The sequence below is a fragment of the Aythya fuligula genome, chromosome 4 (genome assembly GCF_009819795.1).
Source record: "Aythya fuligula isolate bAytFul2 chromosome 4, bAytFul2.pri, whole genome shotgun sequence".
Classification (NCBI taxonomy): domain Eukaryota; kingdom Metazoa; phylum Chordata; class Aves; order Anseriformes; family Anatidae; genus Aythya; species Aythya fuligula.
In genome coordinates this window covers 9,045,372-9,060,040 of record NC_045562.1, presented here as the reverse complement: position 1 = coordinate 9,060,040, position 14,669 = coordinate 9,045,372, and the positions used below count along the sequence as shown (strand labels likewise).

General features: G+C 46.8%; 1 protein-coding gene across 2 annotated transcripts in view; it reads right to left on the bottom strand.

Annotated features, from left to right (window-relative positions):
- Nucleotides 1–3,612: 3,612 nt before the first annotated feature.
- Nucleotides 3,613–14,669, bottom strand: part of UNC5C (unc-5 netrin receptor C) — a 245,542-nt gene continuing 234,485 nt past the window's right edge. For both annotated transcript variants that reach the window (XM_032186568.1, XM_032186569.1), the window contains 5 exons: nt 13,015–13,248; nt 7,957–8,106; nt 7,457–7,621; nt 4,607–4,785; nt 3,613–4,375 (listed from right to left, as the gene is read on the bottom strand). In XM_032186568.1, the coding sequence (XP_032042459.1) occupies nt 4,210–4,375; nt 4,607–4,785; nt 7,457–7,621; nt 7,957–8,106; nt 13,015–13,248 (894 nt within the window). In that variant the 3' untranslated portion in view covers nt 3,613–4,209. The remainder of the gene's footprint in view (nt 4,376–4,606; nt 4,786–7,456; nt 7,622–7,956; nt 8,107–13,014; nt 13,249–14,669) is intronic.

Genomic DNA, 14,669 nt, shown 5'->3' with positions numbered 1-14,669 from the left:
TGACAACAGTAAGATAGTTGACAAAGTGCCCTGGCCATGGGAGCAAAAAAATCAACAGTATCATCTTGCTTAAAATTAACCTCAGGGCTGCGGTACCTACTTGGCTAGAGCATACAATGGTCTAAAGGTCCCCCCGCCCCTCCCTGCCCCATTCCACCCCACCCCCCAAAACAAGAAGAAAAGGAGAACCCAAAAGAAACTATTTTAGGTAGCAATACGAGACATTAGGACACTGTCCACAATGACGGGCTTACAGCATGTAAATACATTTATTCTATATGTAAGCAACAGAAATAGCAAGAAACCCAAGTAACAGACATGTTTTGCTCTGTGCGCATCCCAGACTCCAACATGTCTCATGAGTGTCTGCATTTCTGTCAGCGATTCAGAAAAGAGTTTTAGTCTCCCATGGAAGCAAATCTTGACACAAGAGACCCTCACTGCCTTAAAACTTTCAGGAGTCATTAAAACAGTACGTAGGTCTTGCACTGTTTGGTGTGATACAATGGATTGCCTGTGATCGCTTTTTTTTTTTTTTTTTTTTTTTTAAAACAAAACAAAACAAAACAAAAAAAAAAAATTACCCTATACACTGACTGCCACCTTTACAAGAACACAACACAAGAAGAATTGAAGAAAATCAGGTGAAAAGGACTGCCTCCAATAGTGTCTCTAACTCAGAAATCAAAGGTTTTTCTTGAAGTCAGTAGATATTTTATATATATTTATAATATATATATATTATTTATATCACTAGCAATCAACATGTAACGAAGAGATGGTGTGAAGAGCAGCAAAACTGCTCCAGCACGCAACCAAGGGTGGACAACCAAAAGGCTAAGCACTTAAAAAAAGTAGCAACAACTGGAGGATACGAAGCCTGCAGTCATTTTCTAACCCAAACGTGCTCACCTGACACAGAAAAAAGCATTATGATAACTCGCAGGAGCTGGTCCTGTGTGCCAAACCGATGGGCTGTTTGGCAGAGCCGTCCCAGGGGAAGCCCTTCTTGCCGGGACGATGTTTCTCTGGCCAACGAAGCCGTGGTCGCGATCGGGCGCTGCCCCACGAGATGGCAGTGTGTCCACGCACTTCAGGCAGAGGGACCACCAAAAAGCATCGCCAGCACGGCTGGCTGGCCCTGCTCCCCTCTCTCTGTTCTTGGGGGGACACCAAGGGGGTCCAGAGCCCCGTCCCAAAGCCCTCTCCCCAGCTGCGCGACCTGCCAAGAGGCTTGGCCGCGGAAGAAATTGCAAAAGAAGAAGAATGAGTGCGGGGAGCTTTAGCTGGGGTGGGAGCAGCGATGGCAGAGCTGCTGTGATGAGATGTGGATCTACAGAGGGACCGAGGGACAACTTGCGTGGTCCCTGCAAAGGCTGACAGAGCAGGGGAGGGAGAAACTCTCCCAGGACGGCAGTGGGCAAGGGAAGGTTTCTGAGCAGGCAGGATGGAAGAAGAGCTCCATCTCCCCGTGATGTCCTACACTGCCATGCCCTGTGGATACTCCTCCCTCCATATAAATCCCTTTTAGAGCAACAGAAGGATAATGCCCCAGATTCCGAATATTTTAAGAATATTTATCATCAATTTCCCTTGAAGAGTGTCTTGGGGGCGGGATAGGTCAGATAGCTGGCAAAAGGAGCATCGTCTTGAAGTGACACAGTTAGCTATGGGACGCTTCTCTGCAAGAACCCAGGGAAAAGGGTGCACACGTTTCCCACCTAGCAAAATAACACGGTGTACACATGGGGTACAAGTGATTCTGGACGCCAGGTAACAGACTGAGACGGAAAGGGGAAGGAGCTGAAAGTTAAGATCATGAAGAATGCACAGAAATAGTGAAGAAGCATGCACTAGATACAAGTAGTTACACCTGAATGGGGCACAGGAGGGAGAAAAGCTGAGACCTGGAGCCATATTATTGCTCCAAGATGGAAAAGGGCAGAGCTGGAAGCCCCAGTTGAAGCCTCCTGAAGCTGAAAGCAAGATTTGCATTAGCATTGCAGAGTGCTGCATTAGCTGCCCAAGGTGAAAAACAAAATGGATGTTTGTGGAAAGGATGCCCTTGGCATCTCCGTGTTCACGGAGGGAGGGGATTGCACAGGCAAAATGTGCAACTTTCAACTGATGTGGAAAGTTAAAATTTATGTCCTCTGGTCCCTGGATTTGACTGGAAGTCTGGTTTGCTAGCTGCTGGGTAACTGCTGAGAAAAAGAGTGCTTTGTGAACACTGCCCAGTGTGTAATGAAAGCACCGCTGGTGTCAGGGAGCTGAGAAATTAAAAACAAAACATCCCAAGCCTATGGAAATGTCAAACGGGAGAAAGGTCAGATGAAATTTTCCTTTCATTTTGACCAATGACATTTTCAAAGTTACCTTTAAAGGCGCAGTTTTGAAAGCCTTGGGAAAAGCAAACAAACAGACACACACAAAATGACAAAAAAAAAAAAAAATAATAATAATCCAACAACAAAAACCAGCAGCTCAGGTCTGAGGAAGAACATGAAGTGGGAACACGTGTGGAGCAGATTGGCTGGGGAAGAAAGTGGACAGAGGACAACCAGGGCTGGCAGTAAAAGCACTGCGATGCGCTGTGCTGTGCTGTACTAAGTCAGTCCTTTCACGGAGCAGAAAATGAAATATGTTTGCAGTGACAATTGATAGAAGCAGTAGGTAGCTCCTTTTGCCAAGCTCCCGTATCACCTGCGTGTGGTGGACGTGGCAGAGGGACGAACGCTCCTGGTGGGATAATACAGAAGACATACAGAGGCCACGCTGAGCGCACAAATTGGGTGTTGAGCATCAGCACCTCCATATGTTACGTGCCTTTGTACCGGTGGGCTCTGTGTATCTGGACAGGGAGGGTGGATGGGGCCAAGCAAGACACTGCAGCCACTTAGGGCCAGGACTGTGCCCAGGACAGCAGATCGGTGCCAAATGTCCTAGCTGGCTGCGGGGAGGGGCACGGGGCCAGAGCTCAGTGACTTCAGTGAAGCATCAGCATTTTGCACCGTCTTTGCAGCAGGCATTGAGCACAGCAAAGCCAACACGGGGTGAGCAACCCCTGTTGTGGCAGAAGACTTTGGAGGATGGCTGGAGAAAGGCAGGACAGACGGCATACAGAGGTCTTGTAGTGTCTTAGAAGGCCTTCAGGAAGGGGATAACAGGCTCAATAAAAATGGGAACAACTCATCCTGTTGCTGACAGAACTACAAATAAAGTAATAATGATAATAATAATAATAATCATTATAATCCTTGCACTAGATACTAATTAGTAAATAATTATCATAGCAAATGCTCTTTTTTATTTTTATTTTTTCTGGGTTTCTTTCCCCACCCCCCCCACCCCCTCCCAACTACTCGGAATTGCATATCTGGCTCCACCATATTACAAAGGGGTAGAAAGGGTCTGGTTACACTTTGAATTGAGAAAAATTGACTCCTGTCCTACAGTCCCCACTGCCCTACAGCCATTTTCCACAAAAGCTCAGTGGGGCTCCCTCGGGGAGGGATGGGAATGGTACATGTGTTCCTGCTTAGCACCCAGAGTACCTGCTTTCCAGATGCACACCTCTTAAACACAGATTATTATTATTTTTTTTTTCTTTCTTTTTTTTTTTTTTTTTAAAGGTAGGTCTAGGAAACAGAATGATGACAGGAGGATCATTGTGAGACAATCGATGCGTGGAATTGTAGCTAAAATCTGAATTCACCAGAAACCAATAATCTGAAATAGCCACAACCAACTGTCCACAGCCTTGTCTAGAATGGCTTTAAACAAAAAATATAAAGAGCCATGGACAGTCTCCTTACCCCTGTCCAGAATTTGATGTAAACAACATCCATAGAAACTGGGATTGTTAAGAAAGTTTATCCATATATCTGGATAGCAATAAAAAGCGTTTCCTAGGAAACTGTAAAATCCTGTACCAAGCAGTGTACAGCCAAGCCAAGAGGAACATTAGGTTGATTTATATTTTCAAGGTACAACTTTGCATGATTTCTCTTAGATCCTGTGATAATGTACAAGGAGAGCACATGTGAAGGTCAGGGCTGTATATTTTTTTTTCTGTTTGTTTGCTTGCTTTCTTCTCTGAAATGTCTCTTGTGTAACTCATTGGTCTGGGTTTTCATTTCAATTTTCGTTTGCAATAACAGGGCTTTACCGCTCCCTGTGTCTGTCCTTCCTGTTCACGCCAAGGCTGCATCAGTAATTTCCTTCTGCTGCCAGAGAAACCACGGTTTCGTGTCTTCCCATTTCTTCCAGAACTGCCGCCAGCATGCTCAGGTTGCCGTCAGGGAAATTCTGGGCTTCCCAGAGATCCAGGATCACCCCGGTGGGACTCGATTTCGTAGCAAAATAATTTAGGTACCTGTAAGAGGCCCAAAGGAGACTTGTTTTTATTTTATTTTTTTTCAGCTGCATGAATTTATACCCAGGTTCATCCAGCTTCAGACCATCCCCAGCACTGTCAAGGTGCTCATCCCCTGTGGGATCACTCCGACCAGCCTGTAGGTACAGCTGCTGTCACTCAGCTCCGCGTGGCATTTTTGGGGCCCCTCTGGCACACACCTCCAAGGGAGTTTAGCTTGACCCTGCTCACCTGTCCAGTTTCAGCTTGTGGGCCAGCATCCTCCAGTCGTGGCCTCTGGTCTGGGGCGCGTCCAGGCTGCTGCAGAGCTTCTGCCGGATCGGGAGGGGGATGCTGAATGCGTTGGGGCCAACTATCGTGGTGATGGTGCCTGCTGAGTCCATGACGGGGTAATCGATGCCAGTTGGCTCCTGAGGGTGGAAAGAAGGAAAAAAAGAAACACACAACAACACCAAAACAACAACACCGAAAACCAACAACACCAAAACAAAACAAAAATAACAAAAAACCACCAGCAGTTTTGCTGCTGAATGCAGAAACGATCACAGAAGTGTCTCCCCTAAGACTCATTGCTTTTACTTGCATTAGAGGGGCACTCTGTCAGTCAAGCATCTATGTTAGCAGAAAAAGAGAAATATTTATAGTCAGCTTAGGGTAGACAGCAGATTTGTATTTTATTTTAATTTTTGAGGGCAAAGATTACTGTAGCTAGACAGCATTGTGCCTGGCTTAATTAATCACTTTCTGGAAATAAAGATCAAGCACTTTGACACGTTTCAGAGCAAATTACTACCACCAGGGCAGAACTGAACTTTCCTGGCTAGGGTGAAAAAATAACCTCTCAGAGGTCAACGAGAGCTGGTTAATTATTTGGGGCAGAAGCCTGGAAAAAGAGGCAGGAGTGATTTGCTCTCCTTCCACAGCTCCTATTTATGTTTTCGGTTTCTCTCATTTGCAGTGTGACCAGCCTGAGGTGATGCTGGCAGAAACAGGGGAAGCAGCTTTGTCCCTGCCTCTGCTGGAGGGAAGCAAAATACTCGTCCTTAAATGTCAATTTGTTTGTTCCTCCTTGAGCTGTCTGGCTGTTTTGTGGCAAACTGGCTTCTGGGAAGGCACCATAAAACCTGAAACCATCTCAAAATCAGGCAATGCCCTGCCTTGCAAGCTGGCCTGGCCATTTCAGGCCATGAGCTGTCCTCTTCCTCCTCCTCCAGCAGCAGGGGCTGCCCAGGAGCTGGCACAAGGACACAGATGCCACCACAGCTGCCTCTAGACTCACCTGTGCTGGTGGATCAGTGGCTGCAGCTACAGGGTGGTGGATGTTAGCATCACAGACAGTCCACCTTCCCTTTTTATTCCTGGCCACGGCATGCAACTGACACATTGAGACACTGTAGTGGTGACCTAGGCACCAGAAGAAACTGTGAGGAGCCACAGTTAAGTTTCCTAATGCTTTTCCAGGTGATTTCTGCCATCAAACAAGCTGAGATTTTGTGGCTTTTATTTTATTATTTTATTTTATTTTATTTTATTTTATTTTATTTTATTTTATTTTATTTTATTTTATTTTATTTTATTTTATTTATTTATTTATTTTTGTAGAAGTTGACCCAATCATGCTTACCAGCCCTTAGCAGCCCTAGGTCCTCATTTGGGCTTGGGAATGTCAGTTGGTGTCAATCACAAGGAGCGATTTTGCAATGGACAGCCTTGATAACAGCAGTGTTATTCCCTCCCTCTATTCATCCCTGATGGATGCGATCACAGCACAAGACAAGAATATTATCCCGTTTCCCCTGAATCTATTACCAGGCCCTATTACACAGAAGCAGCTGAAGATGATTATAGTCTGTATTTGCATTTCATTAAAGTTACTCTCAGTTCTTTTCTCTTCTCTGTTAGGTTAAATTAGAGATTACCTCAATGCAGCACTTATTACAATAATTGTTTATGATACTTGTTTTACCATCTGTCTTTAATGCTGTGTTGTCCCCAGCTGAATATGTAGCTTTACACCCAATAACCAAGCAGATGTTATGGGTAATGACACACACCGCTGGGGCCCTAAACCACCAGTAACTTTTATCTGTCACCTCCCAGCCCTTCCTAAGTCCGTAGCCACTGAGGTACTGGTGCCGCAGGATGAACTACTCCAACAGGGTGGTAAGGATGCCTCCTCTGCTATCTCCCCTGGCAACTCATTTTCAAAGGGATTTGGAGACACAGATGAAAATAAATTAGGAAGGTAAATAGAAGTGATAAAAGATGAGGATGTGATCTAGGTTTGCTGTGGGAGGTGGTTTAAATTCCCAAATGCATTTTGCCTAACACTAAATCTTTATGAAGAGAAGGGAGCAGCCTTCGAGCAGGGTGAATGGGCTTTTGGGCCCTGGGGCAGTTTATAATGCAATACTATTCCGTTTCTCTGTGTTGGCCCAGTAGCAGCTAAGGGATGATGGTAACCTCAAAATCAAGGCAGCACCCAGAAGGAACCAGGCACAAAAGCCACCAGCACATCCACTGAAGTCGATGCTGCTTCACACCTGAATGCATCACTATCTCTCATCTCTAAGCTCTGCTGCCCCAAGGAGCTAAAATTTTTCAGCTACGGTAAAGATGCTCCAAAACTTACGATCATTTTTCTACTGGAAAATGTCAGCCAGCAAAAGAAGAACTGTCAAAGATAATAGCCATGATTTGTAGCGGTAGCAAAGTCTGAGGGGAAAAGTCTGTTGCAAGTAGACCATCTGGTATTCCCTGTCCGGGAGCCAGGACCACACAGTGCTTTGTGAGAGGTGTTAGGGAGTGGTAGGCAAAGAGCTCCTCCACGCAGACACAGAAAGGGGGACTAGCAGGGAGACCTTCATTGCCTCCCTCCTTGAGGGGAGATGCTCCATGCCAGATGAGAGGATACGGAGATAAACTCAGGGAAAATGCAGGAGGAGATGTAAAGAGACAGCTTAATCCACCCCTTCTGTTTGTCTCAGCATTTGGGAAGAAAACGGGAAGTACAAACCAGGTAGCAATGCGCAGGGCTATACATCGTTAGCCCTCCCATGCATACACACTGATGTCTCTTACCTCTGACACGGAGCAGTTCAGCTGGAAGATCTGCCCTTCTCCTTCGACTTGCCGCACGCAGAGTTTGCAGACCAGCTCCAGGGTATTGAGGCTGAACCTTTCCAGGGTGAAGGTGCAGTGCAGGTTCCTCTGGCACCCGCTCCAGATGTGGTAAAAAGAAATCTCCTGCAGGAGAAAAGCAGAGAAAAAAAAAAAAAAAAAAAGTTAAAAAAAAAAAAGTCAAAGAGGCTTTTTTAATGATACTTAAATGACGTGTCATTTTCCACAATCCCTTTTCAGTCGAGGATTGGCTCAGCTCCCACATGGCCTTGAGAAGAGGTGAGTGGGGCACCTCGCAGGATCAGGGCACAGATGTTGTATGACCGGAGACCGTGAGCTCCATGCTACTGGCACTGCAGATGGTCCAGGGAAAAAATGTCCACACTCACTGTTTTTTTAAACCATGTGTCACTGTATTTCTTTAAGTCTCTCCACTAGGATGCAACGTTTGTGATGCTCACCTGGTATTTAGCCAGCAGTTTGCTCTTCCAGAGAGAGTGGGCAATGTCATGGATGGACAAGCGGAGGTTGTGGGTGCTTCCCTTAAAATGCAAAGTTTTGGGTTCCTCCAAAAGCTGCCCACCCATCTGCCGCTCCAGCTGGAGGACCTCCTGCAAGACAGCAATAACAAGTAGAAAAGTGGTCAGGTTGTGTCAGGACAACATTAAGATGTCAACAGTCGTCTGCTGATTCCTCAAGTCTGACTGCTGTGGTTGCTGTGCAGATGGCACATGGCGTTACATTTCCCTGTGTCTTGCACTAGTGGATCTAAGGATAATCTCCTTGTCCTCATCACACAACAGCAGCCCAGGAGAGGTACAGGCAGCCTTGTCTCTTTTCGGAGACACACCGTTACCTGTCATGTCCAAGGCACAGCAATCTTAACTGCATGTGATTATATTGAATGGAAAGATTTTGCATACTGTTTGGATATGGAGATATATCCGTCTTCTCCATTGCTCACCAAACTGGACATCTAAAGCATTATTATTTTGCTTCAGGAAGTTCTTATTTGCATAGGTTCTGCTGATACGGGACCTGTGGATGCTGCTGGTCCTGCAACTGGCAGCCTCCTGGCAAGCTGCTGTGTGACAGATCCGTACAGACGCCTACTCTGAGACTCACCATTGAGTGGGATGGCATCAAAACAAGAGCAAGACACGGTGACATAGCATTCTGTACATACAAATACATAGGTTCAGGGTTACCGAGATATTGATTGTGTAATTAAAACCTAGTAAGCCAAGAGCCTGGTCATTTTCCGCAGCTAAAAATAAAGACATGCCTCTAACTAATGAGACCACAGTGGACCGTTGTCTACAGAGAAACAGCCTAATTGTAATCCACATGGAAGGAGCCAGTACAAAGGCACCTACATGAGCTTCATTAGAAACAAACACTGCCAAACTCAGTCATATTTAATTACGAGAGCCAGCCAAACAAGCAGTCTCACACAGCCAAAGCCAATCACATACAGAGTGAACACACGCAAGGAGCACACGGGCACACAAAACCGGGATGCTAGCCCAGGCTAACTAAAGGAGCCTCTGATTTAGCTAAGGGTGAGACAAGCTACTCTTGATCACGTTTGGCATCTAGTTAGCATAAAAGAAAAGCCTACATCCCCAGTGAGCCTGGTACCTGAGAGATCCCAAAGCTAAAACGATGTTTGCTTATCAGCCATAAGAGGCAAAGAGAGAGAATCAGGAAACCTTTTAGATTAAGGTTACGCCAATGAGTCAATTCCAGTGCCCCCTAATTACCTCGTCAAGACGTCTAAAGAGCAATCGATAGCAATTATCTGATTACTGTAGATCTTCATTATGTCCAAATTACCTCCATGGAATGACCAGAAGGCTGGCGGCACTGTGTGCGCTAATTGCTGGCTCCCGCTCTCCACCCGCAGCCGGCCTCGGGGCTGTGCTGCCGTGGGGAAAAATATCTCAGTATCGCAGGTCTGGCTGCCTGGTGTCAGTATCCTATCATCAGTAGTCACTCTGGTTCACCGCAACCTCTCTGACTGGAAGCCCACGCTTCTCCCATGCTGCTCAGCTAATTAATTCAGGTTTAATTTGGAGCCACCGCCACCATTCCCAAGGCCCTTAAGACCTGCTGGTGAGCTCGAGCCATACGGTGTTTTATTTAGAGCAGTGCTCATCCTCTTGGCTGGCACCTCCATTTCCCTCATGAGCTGAAAGCTGACCTGAGCATCACTCATCCCATCCTGTGGTGGCTCCTGCCACCCTTCCCATCGCCTCTTGCCTCCCCTGCGAGCCAGGACTTGTGCCCTGTGCTCTTCCTGGGAGAGAGAACTGCACAGGACATTGCTCCCTCAACAGCAGCATTGACACAGCCACAGCCTGTATTTGGAAACAGCTTCCTCATTAACAGAGCACAAGCATGCAACAAAAAAAGGCATCTTTGTTAGAAGAACAAATATGCATTAAGTAACTGAGAGAAGATAACATGTCTGTTAGGATTATTTTTTTTTTTTTTGAGAACTGTTACTGCACAGCATGAAGCAGGCTGGGGGAAGCCACCCTGCTAGAGCCTAAATAATTCACCTACCCCTGGTATGCCTGGCTGCTCAGCCACCACACCCAGCTCAGACACCTCAATCTCAAAGCCGTGCATGAATAAATAGATGGGAATAAATCAGCAGGATTTCTTTGTAGCTATGACATTATTAATTTGTTTACAACAAACTAGTTAGAGCATCCCCCTTTGAGTGCCTTACAAAAGAGGCTAGTGCTTTGGGACATCACCACCCTCACTCTTCCCTCAAAAGCACTTTTGTGAGCATCCCATCTGGGCATCACAGTCTACAGCCTGGGTCTCCACAGGGCCACAGTGCTGGGGCTATCCGGCTTCCCAACCCCAGCAAACCAACCAAGCCTCTCCCACAATAACCCAGCCATTATTTACACTTCCTGGCTGCACTGGTTCGGCAGTGAACTGTTACTCTGCACAATCAGAGGGTAAAGCCTGTGAAATAAATGCAGTGTTTTATATACAGCAACTGCTTGTCTTTCTTGGGTGGCTTGCTAGGACCCATTCAGCATATGGCACGCTCACTCCTAGCTGTAAATAACAACAGAATGCATTCAGTTGCCTATTAGAATAATTGCATAATGATGAGCAACATCTCACACTGCTTCCCGTTCCCTGGCCTTGCCTTGCCCAGGGCAGCCCCCTTTGCACACCTTGTCCTCCATGGTCAGCAGCTTGGCTGGTGCAGGCAGCTCCCTCACCCGTTAAGCCTGGTAGACAGCTAAAAACACCACACCCTACAGGTTGCTATGAAGAAAATGAACTTCATCCCAGCCAAAACCGTCAGCATGCTCAACTCTTTCACCTAGAACTGGCTTACTACATTTGGTTTTAACTTCCACCTTCCCCAAACATTTTATTTCCAGAAAAATGTAAGTTATCGCTTCAAAACACTTTATGGCCAGCAAGTAGAATCACAGAATCACAGAATGGTTTGGGTTAGAAGGGACCTTAAAGACCATCCCATTCCAACCCCCTGCCATGGGCAGGGACACCTCCCACCAGCCCAGGTTGCCCAAAGCCCCATCCAGCCTGGCCTTGAACACCTCCAGGGATGGGGCACCCACAGCTTCTCTGGGCAGCCTGTCTGACTGCCTCACCACCCTCAGAGTAAAGAATTTCTTCGTTATATCTAATTTAAATCTCCCCTCTTTACAGTTTAAAGACATTCCCCCTTTTCCTATCCCTGCACCCCCTGACAGAGTCCCACCCCAGCTCTCCTGGAGGCCCCCTTTAGGCACTGGAAGAGTAAGGTCTCCCCAGAGACTTCTCCAGGCTGAACGACCCCAGCTCCCCCAGTCCCTCTTCACAGTAGAGGTGCTCTGGCCCTTTGAAGTACTCGTGCTTGTTCTGCAAACCCCAGCCATCTTGGCCTTGAACCCAGTGTACAGCAGCTTGTGTGTATGGCCATCCAGTCTTGGGGTGAAAGTGCCAAGAGGAAGAGACTTAAAAAGAAGTGATAGGTGCGAGCATAAAAGTGGCCACTCGACTTTGCTCAGTGACTCTTTCCTCCCCAAATTACAAGCTCACTTAACCTGCAGCTGAAGCCCAAGAATTGGCCAGCTCCTCTCCCAGACGTTCAGTGCAGTTTCTCAAGTGAAAGATGGTTTTCAGTTATATTACTCAGCGCCTCTCCTGATCCCTTCTGCTCTCTGAATTGGATTAACATTACCCTGCAATGTTCCCTGCAGTCTATTAGAAACAAGCCAACAACTCTTGAGTAACACCTAATCCAATTGGCCCAGCTCTGACTGCAATCACTATCTGTTCAAGGCTCTGCCAAGTCACTTATTATTCCCTCAGGCTGGATGGACCCCTGGAAAATCATATTACACAGCGCAGGGTCCGAAGAGCACAGCCATAAAGCCTTCATGACTTTCGAAGCATTTCTACTTGATCGGTGCAAAAGATCCTTTCCACTTTTGGGGACGAAAATTTCTTATTTATAGAGAAAATGCTCCGAGTGTCCCCGCAACAAAGAACAGGCAGGGCCTTGGGATTGGGCAGTATTTGGGATGAAAAGGAAAGGTGGCATTTGCAGTGATGGAGGCCAGTGCACTGAAAAACAAGAACATTTCCCCAGCAGCCTGTGGGGGCTTATGTCTGAGCAGTTCCCACACGACGCTGATATGACAAACTCATGCATGGCACAAGGATGGCTCTGCTTAGAGCGAGCTTGTTTTGCTGCAAAGAAACATTTGGGAAGTCACACTGGCTATGCTTAAAGGAAAAAAAAAAAACACAAACAAACACCTTTTAATAACCTCCAATCTTACACGTACAGTTGGAGCTACATATTTTATGAGTGCATCTATTATAGACACCATCTGTATAAATACAAGTATTTATAAAGAGAAATAGCAAGTATGTTTATCTATCTGCTCATCTGTATGTGAGGGAGTACGTGTGCGCGTGTGTGAGAACGCCAGAATTATGCAGTGAGGGTAAGGTGTACAGTTACAGAAAGCAACAGCTTCGATTTATTTTAGTGGCAAATTCCCAACACAAAATACTGCACACGAAAAGGTGTAATGAAGCAGTATGAAAGCAGGCAGTGATTAACAGCCCAGAAGCTTCTTTTATCATTATCAACTATTTACAAAGAGGCATTTATATGTTTCCCCATCTCTGGGGAGCTGGCACTTAGCATTAAAAATACATGAATAACGAATGAAGCCCGGTGTACCTTATGGCCTTTTAATAATGCAAAAATCTTAGGATTCAGGATATGATACAGGTAAACAAAGGAAAAAATGCTGGCAGGTGGAAAACAGTTTGGCGTGTGTCAGATCCCCATGCAAAGGACAATTTATAGTGTGCGGGGGTTAAACTGTAAAACAGCAGCTTGTTGTCAGGCTTTTCTTCTAATCAGAAAAATAATCTGTGGAAAAGAAACACATGCAGCAGAGGGGCTAGTCACTGCTTTGCTAGGATGAGAGAGGAAAAGCGAGCGTGAGAGCAACCACCACCTTAAGGGCATCCTGCGTGTCATCGAGGCAGTAGACGCGGATGTTGTACTCCAGCGACGAGCAGGACAGTGGTCCAAAGATGGCCAGTTTGAGACGTTTGGCTGCCGCTTTGGTGATGGACTGTCCCACCAAGGCGTACGTGCTGAGGGTCTCTGTCAGGATGTGGCAGGCCTCGGGGTCCAGCTGGATGTAGCATGGGGTAGTGAAGTTTTCTTCCCCGACTACCACCACATCCTAAGGGAGAAAGAGGCCACATTAAAGATCATGACCACTCAGAGTTGCTTTACTTGGAGACCCCCTTCAAGCCTGTATGATGCTCAAAGTCCTTGCTGCCTGCATGTTAGATTAATCAGATAATAAATATAAACAAAAAACTGCCCTTCACTTCCTAAGCATGACAATAAGGTGTTATAAAAACTCAAGGAAGCGAAGTAACCTCTACGATGGCCGAATGCCACATCTACATGAAATATCACCTGCTGCTTCATCAGAATAATCCTCCGTGACGAGACTGCAGGGTGAAGAAAAAAAGCCTGAATGCAAACAGCCTCCTCCCTGCGCTCAGAAGAAAACAGCTCTCCTGCCAACTTCACTCAACCCTGCGTGCAATGTCTTGCACACAACACAAGGAGCTTCCAGTGGTTCGGAGAGAGAGCGGGAGCAGAAGGGCAGCAGTGGCCGCCTCTTACACAGCCACCACGCACCACATCTCATTTGCTTTATCCCTGCTGCCTTGAAGCCTGTAGCAGAGCGGAGATTTGGCATTAAACTTGGTGCCTCTGGTCTCTCGGAAGGCGAACATGTCACATTTGCAGGGGTGGCCTGGTCCTTCGGGAGAGCAGAAAAGGAGGTGCCGCAGTGCTGATTGCAGTGCTGGCGCCAGACACAACCTCTCTGTCAAGGGCAGGGAGGACGGAGGAGAAAAGAAAGAGATGCCAGTAACACAGACACAAATAAGGAACACACGTGTGGTGCCAAGAGCCAGGCTGGTAGGGTGCATATTGTTTGGCCAGACAGACCTGTGTTCACTGCGTGAGCTCTCTCAGCGTGAGGAAGAGCTGGTGCCATGGGCAGGGGGACAAAGCAAGAGCCCTGCGAAGGCCATGCTGGATAGGCTGCTTTTGGCTGCTGGTGGCCCAACTGCCTTCAAAAGCCTCCCTGCCCTCACAAAACCTACCAGTAGGAGAAGGTGCCCTTGCCAAATTAATTATGTGAGACCGAACTGGTAGCAGCAGGTACGCAGGAGCAACCAAGTCCTTCAGGAGGCAGGATGGGAGAGCAGGCCTGTGCCTTGCAACGAGCATCGCTTCATGCTCCAGTTGTGGTGTCCTTCTGCCACCCCACCCTGGGACAGACATCCTCCTGCTGCACTGCTGGCAGGAGGCTCTCACCAAGCCTAACAGTGCCCAGATTAACAAGGTGCAGGGCTGGGGCTGACTGCACAAACTGAATCAAAGCAGTGCTCCACCAACATCTTAGGAGTAAAAAAGAAGAGAAAAGCAAGTCCTATAAATTTTAATAAGCCGGTTGATGTCCTGGTGTTGAAGCAGGGGATCATTTGCAGCACTATTTTCATTTTCTTGCAAACAGACTATAAACTAGGGGGATTGAAAGTATTCTGTAAAAAATATTTTCTTATTTCTGGAATCGAGTTT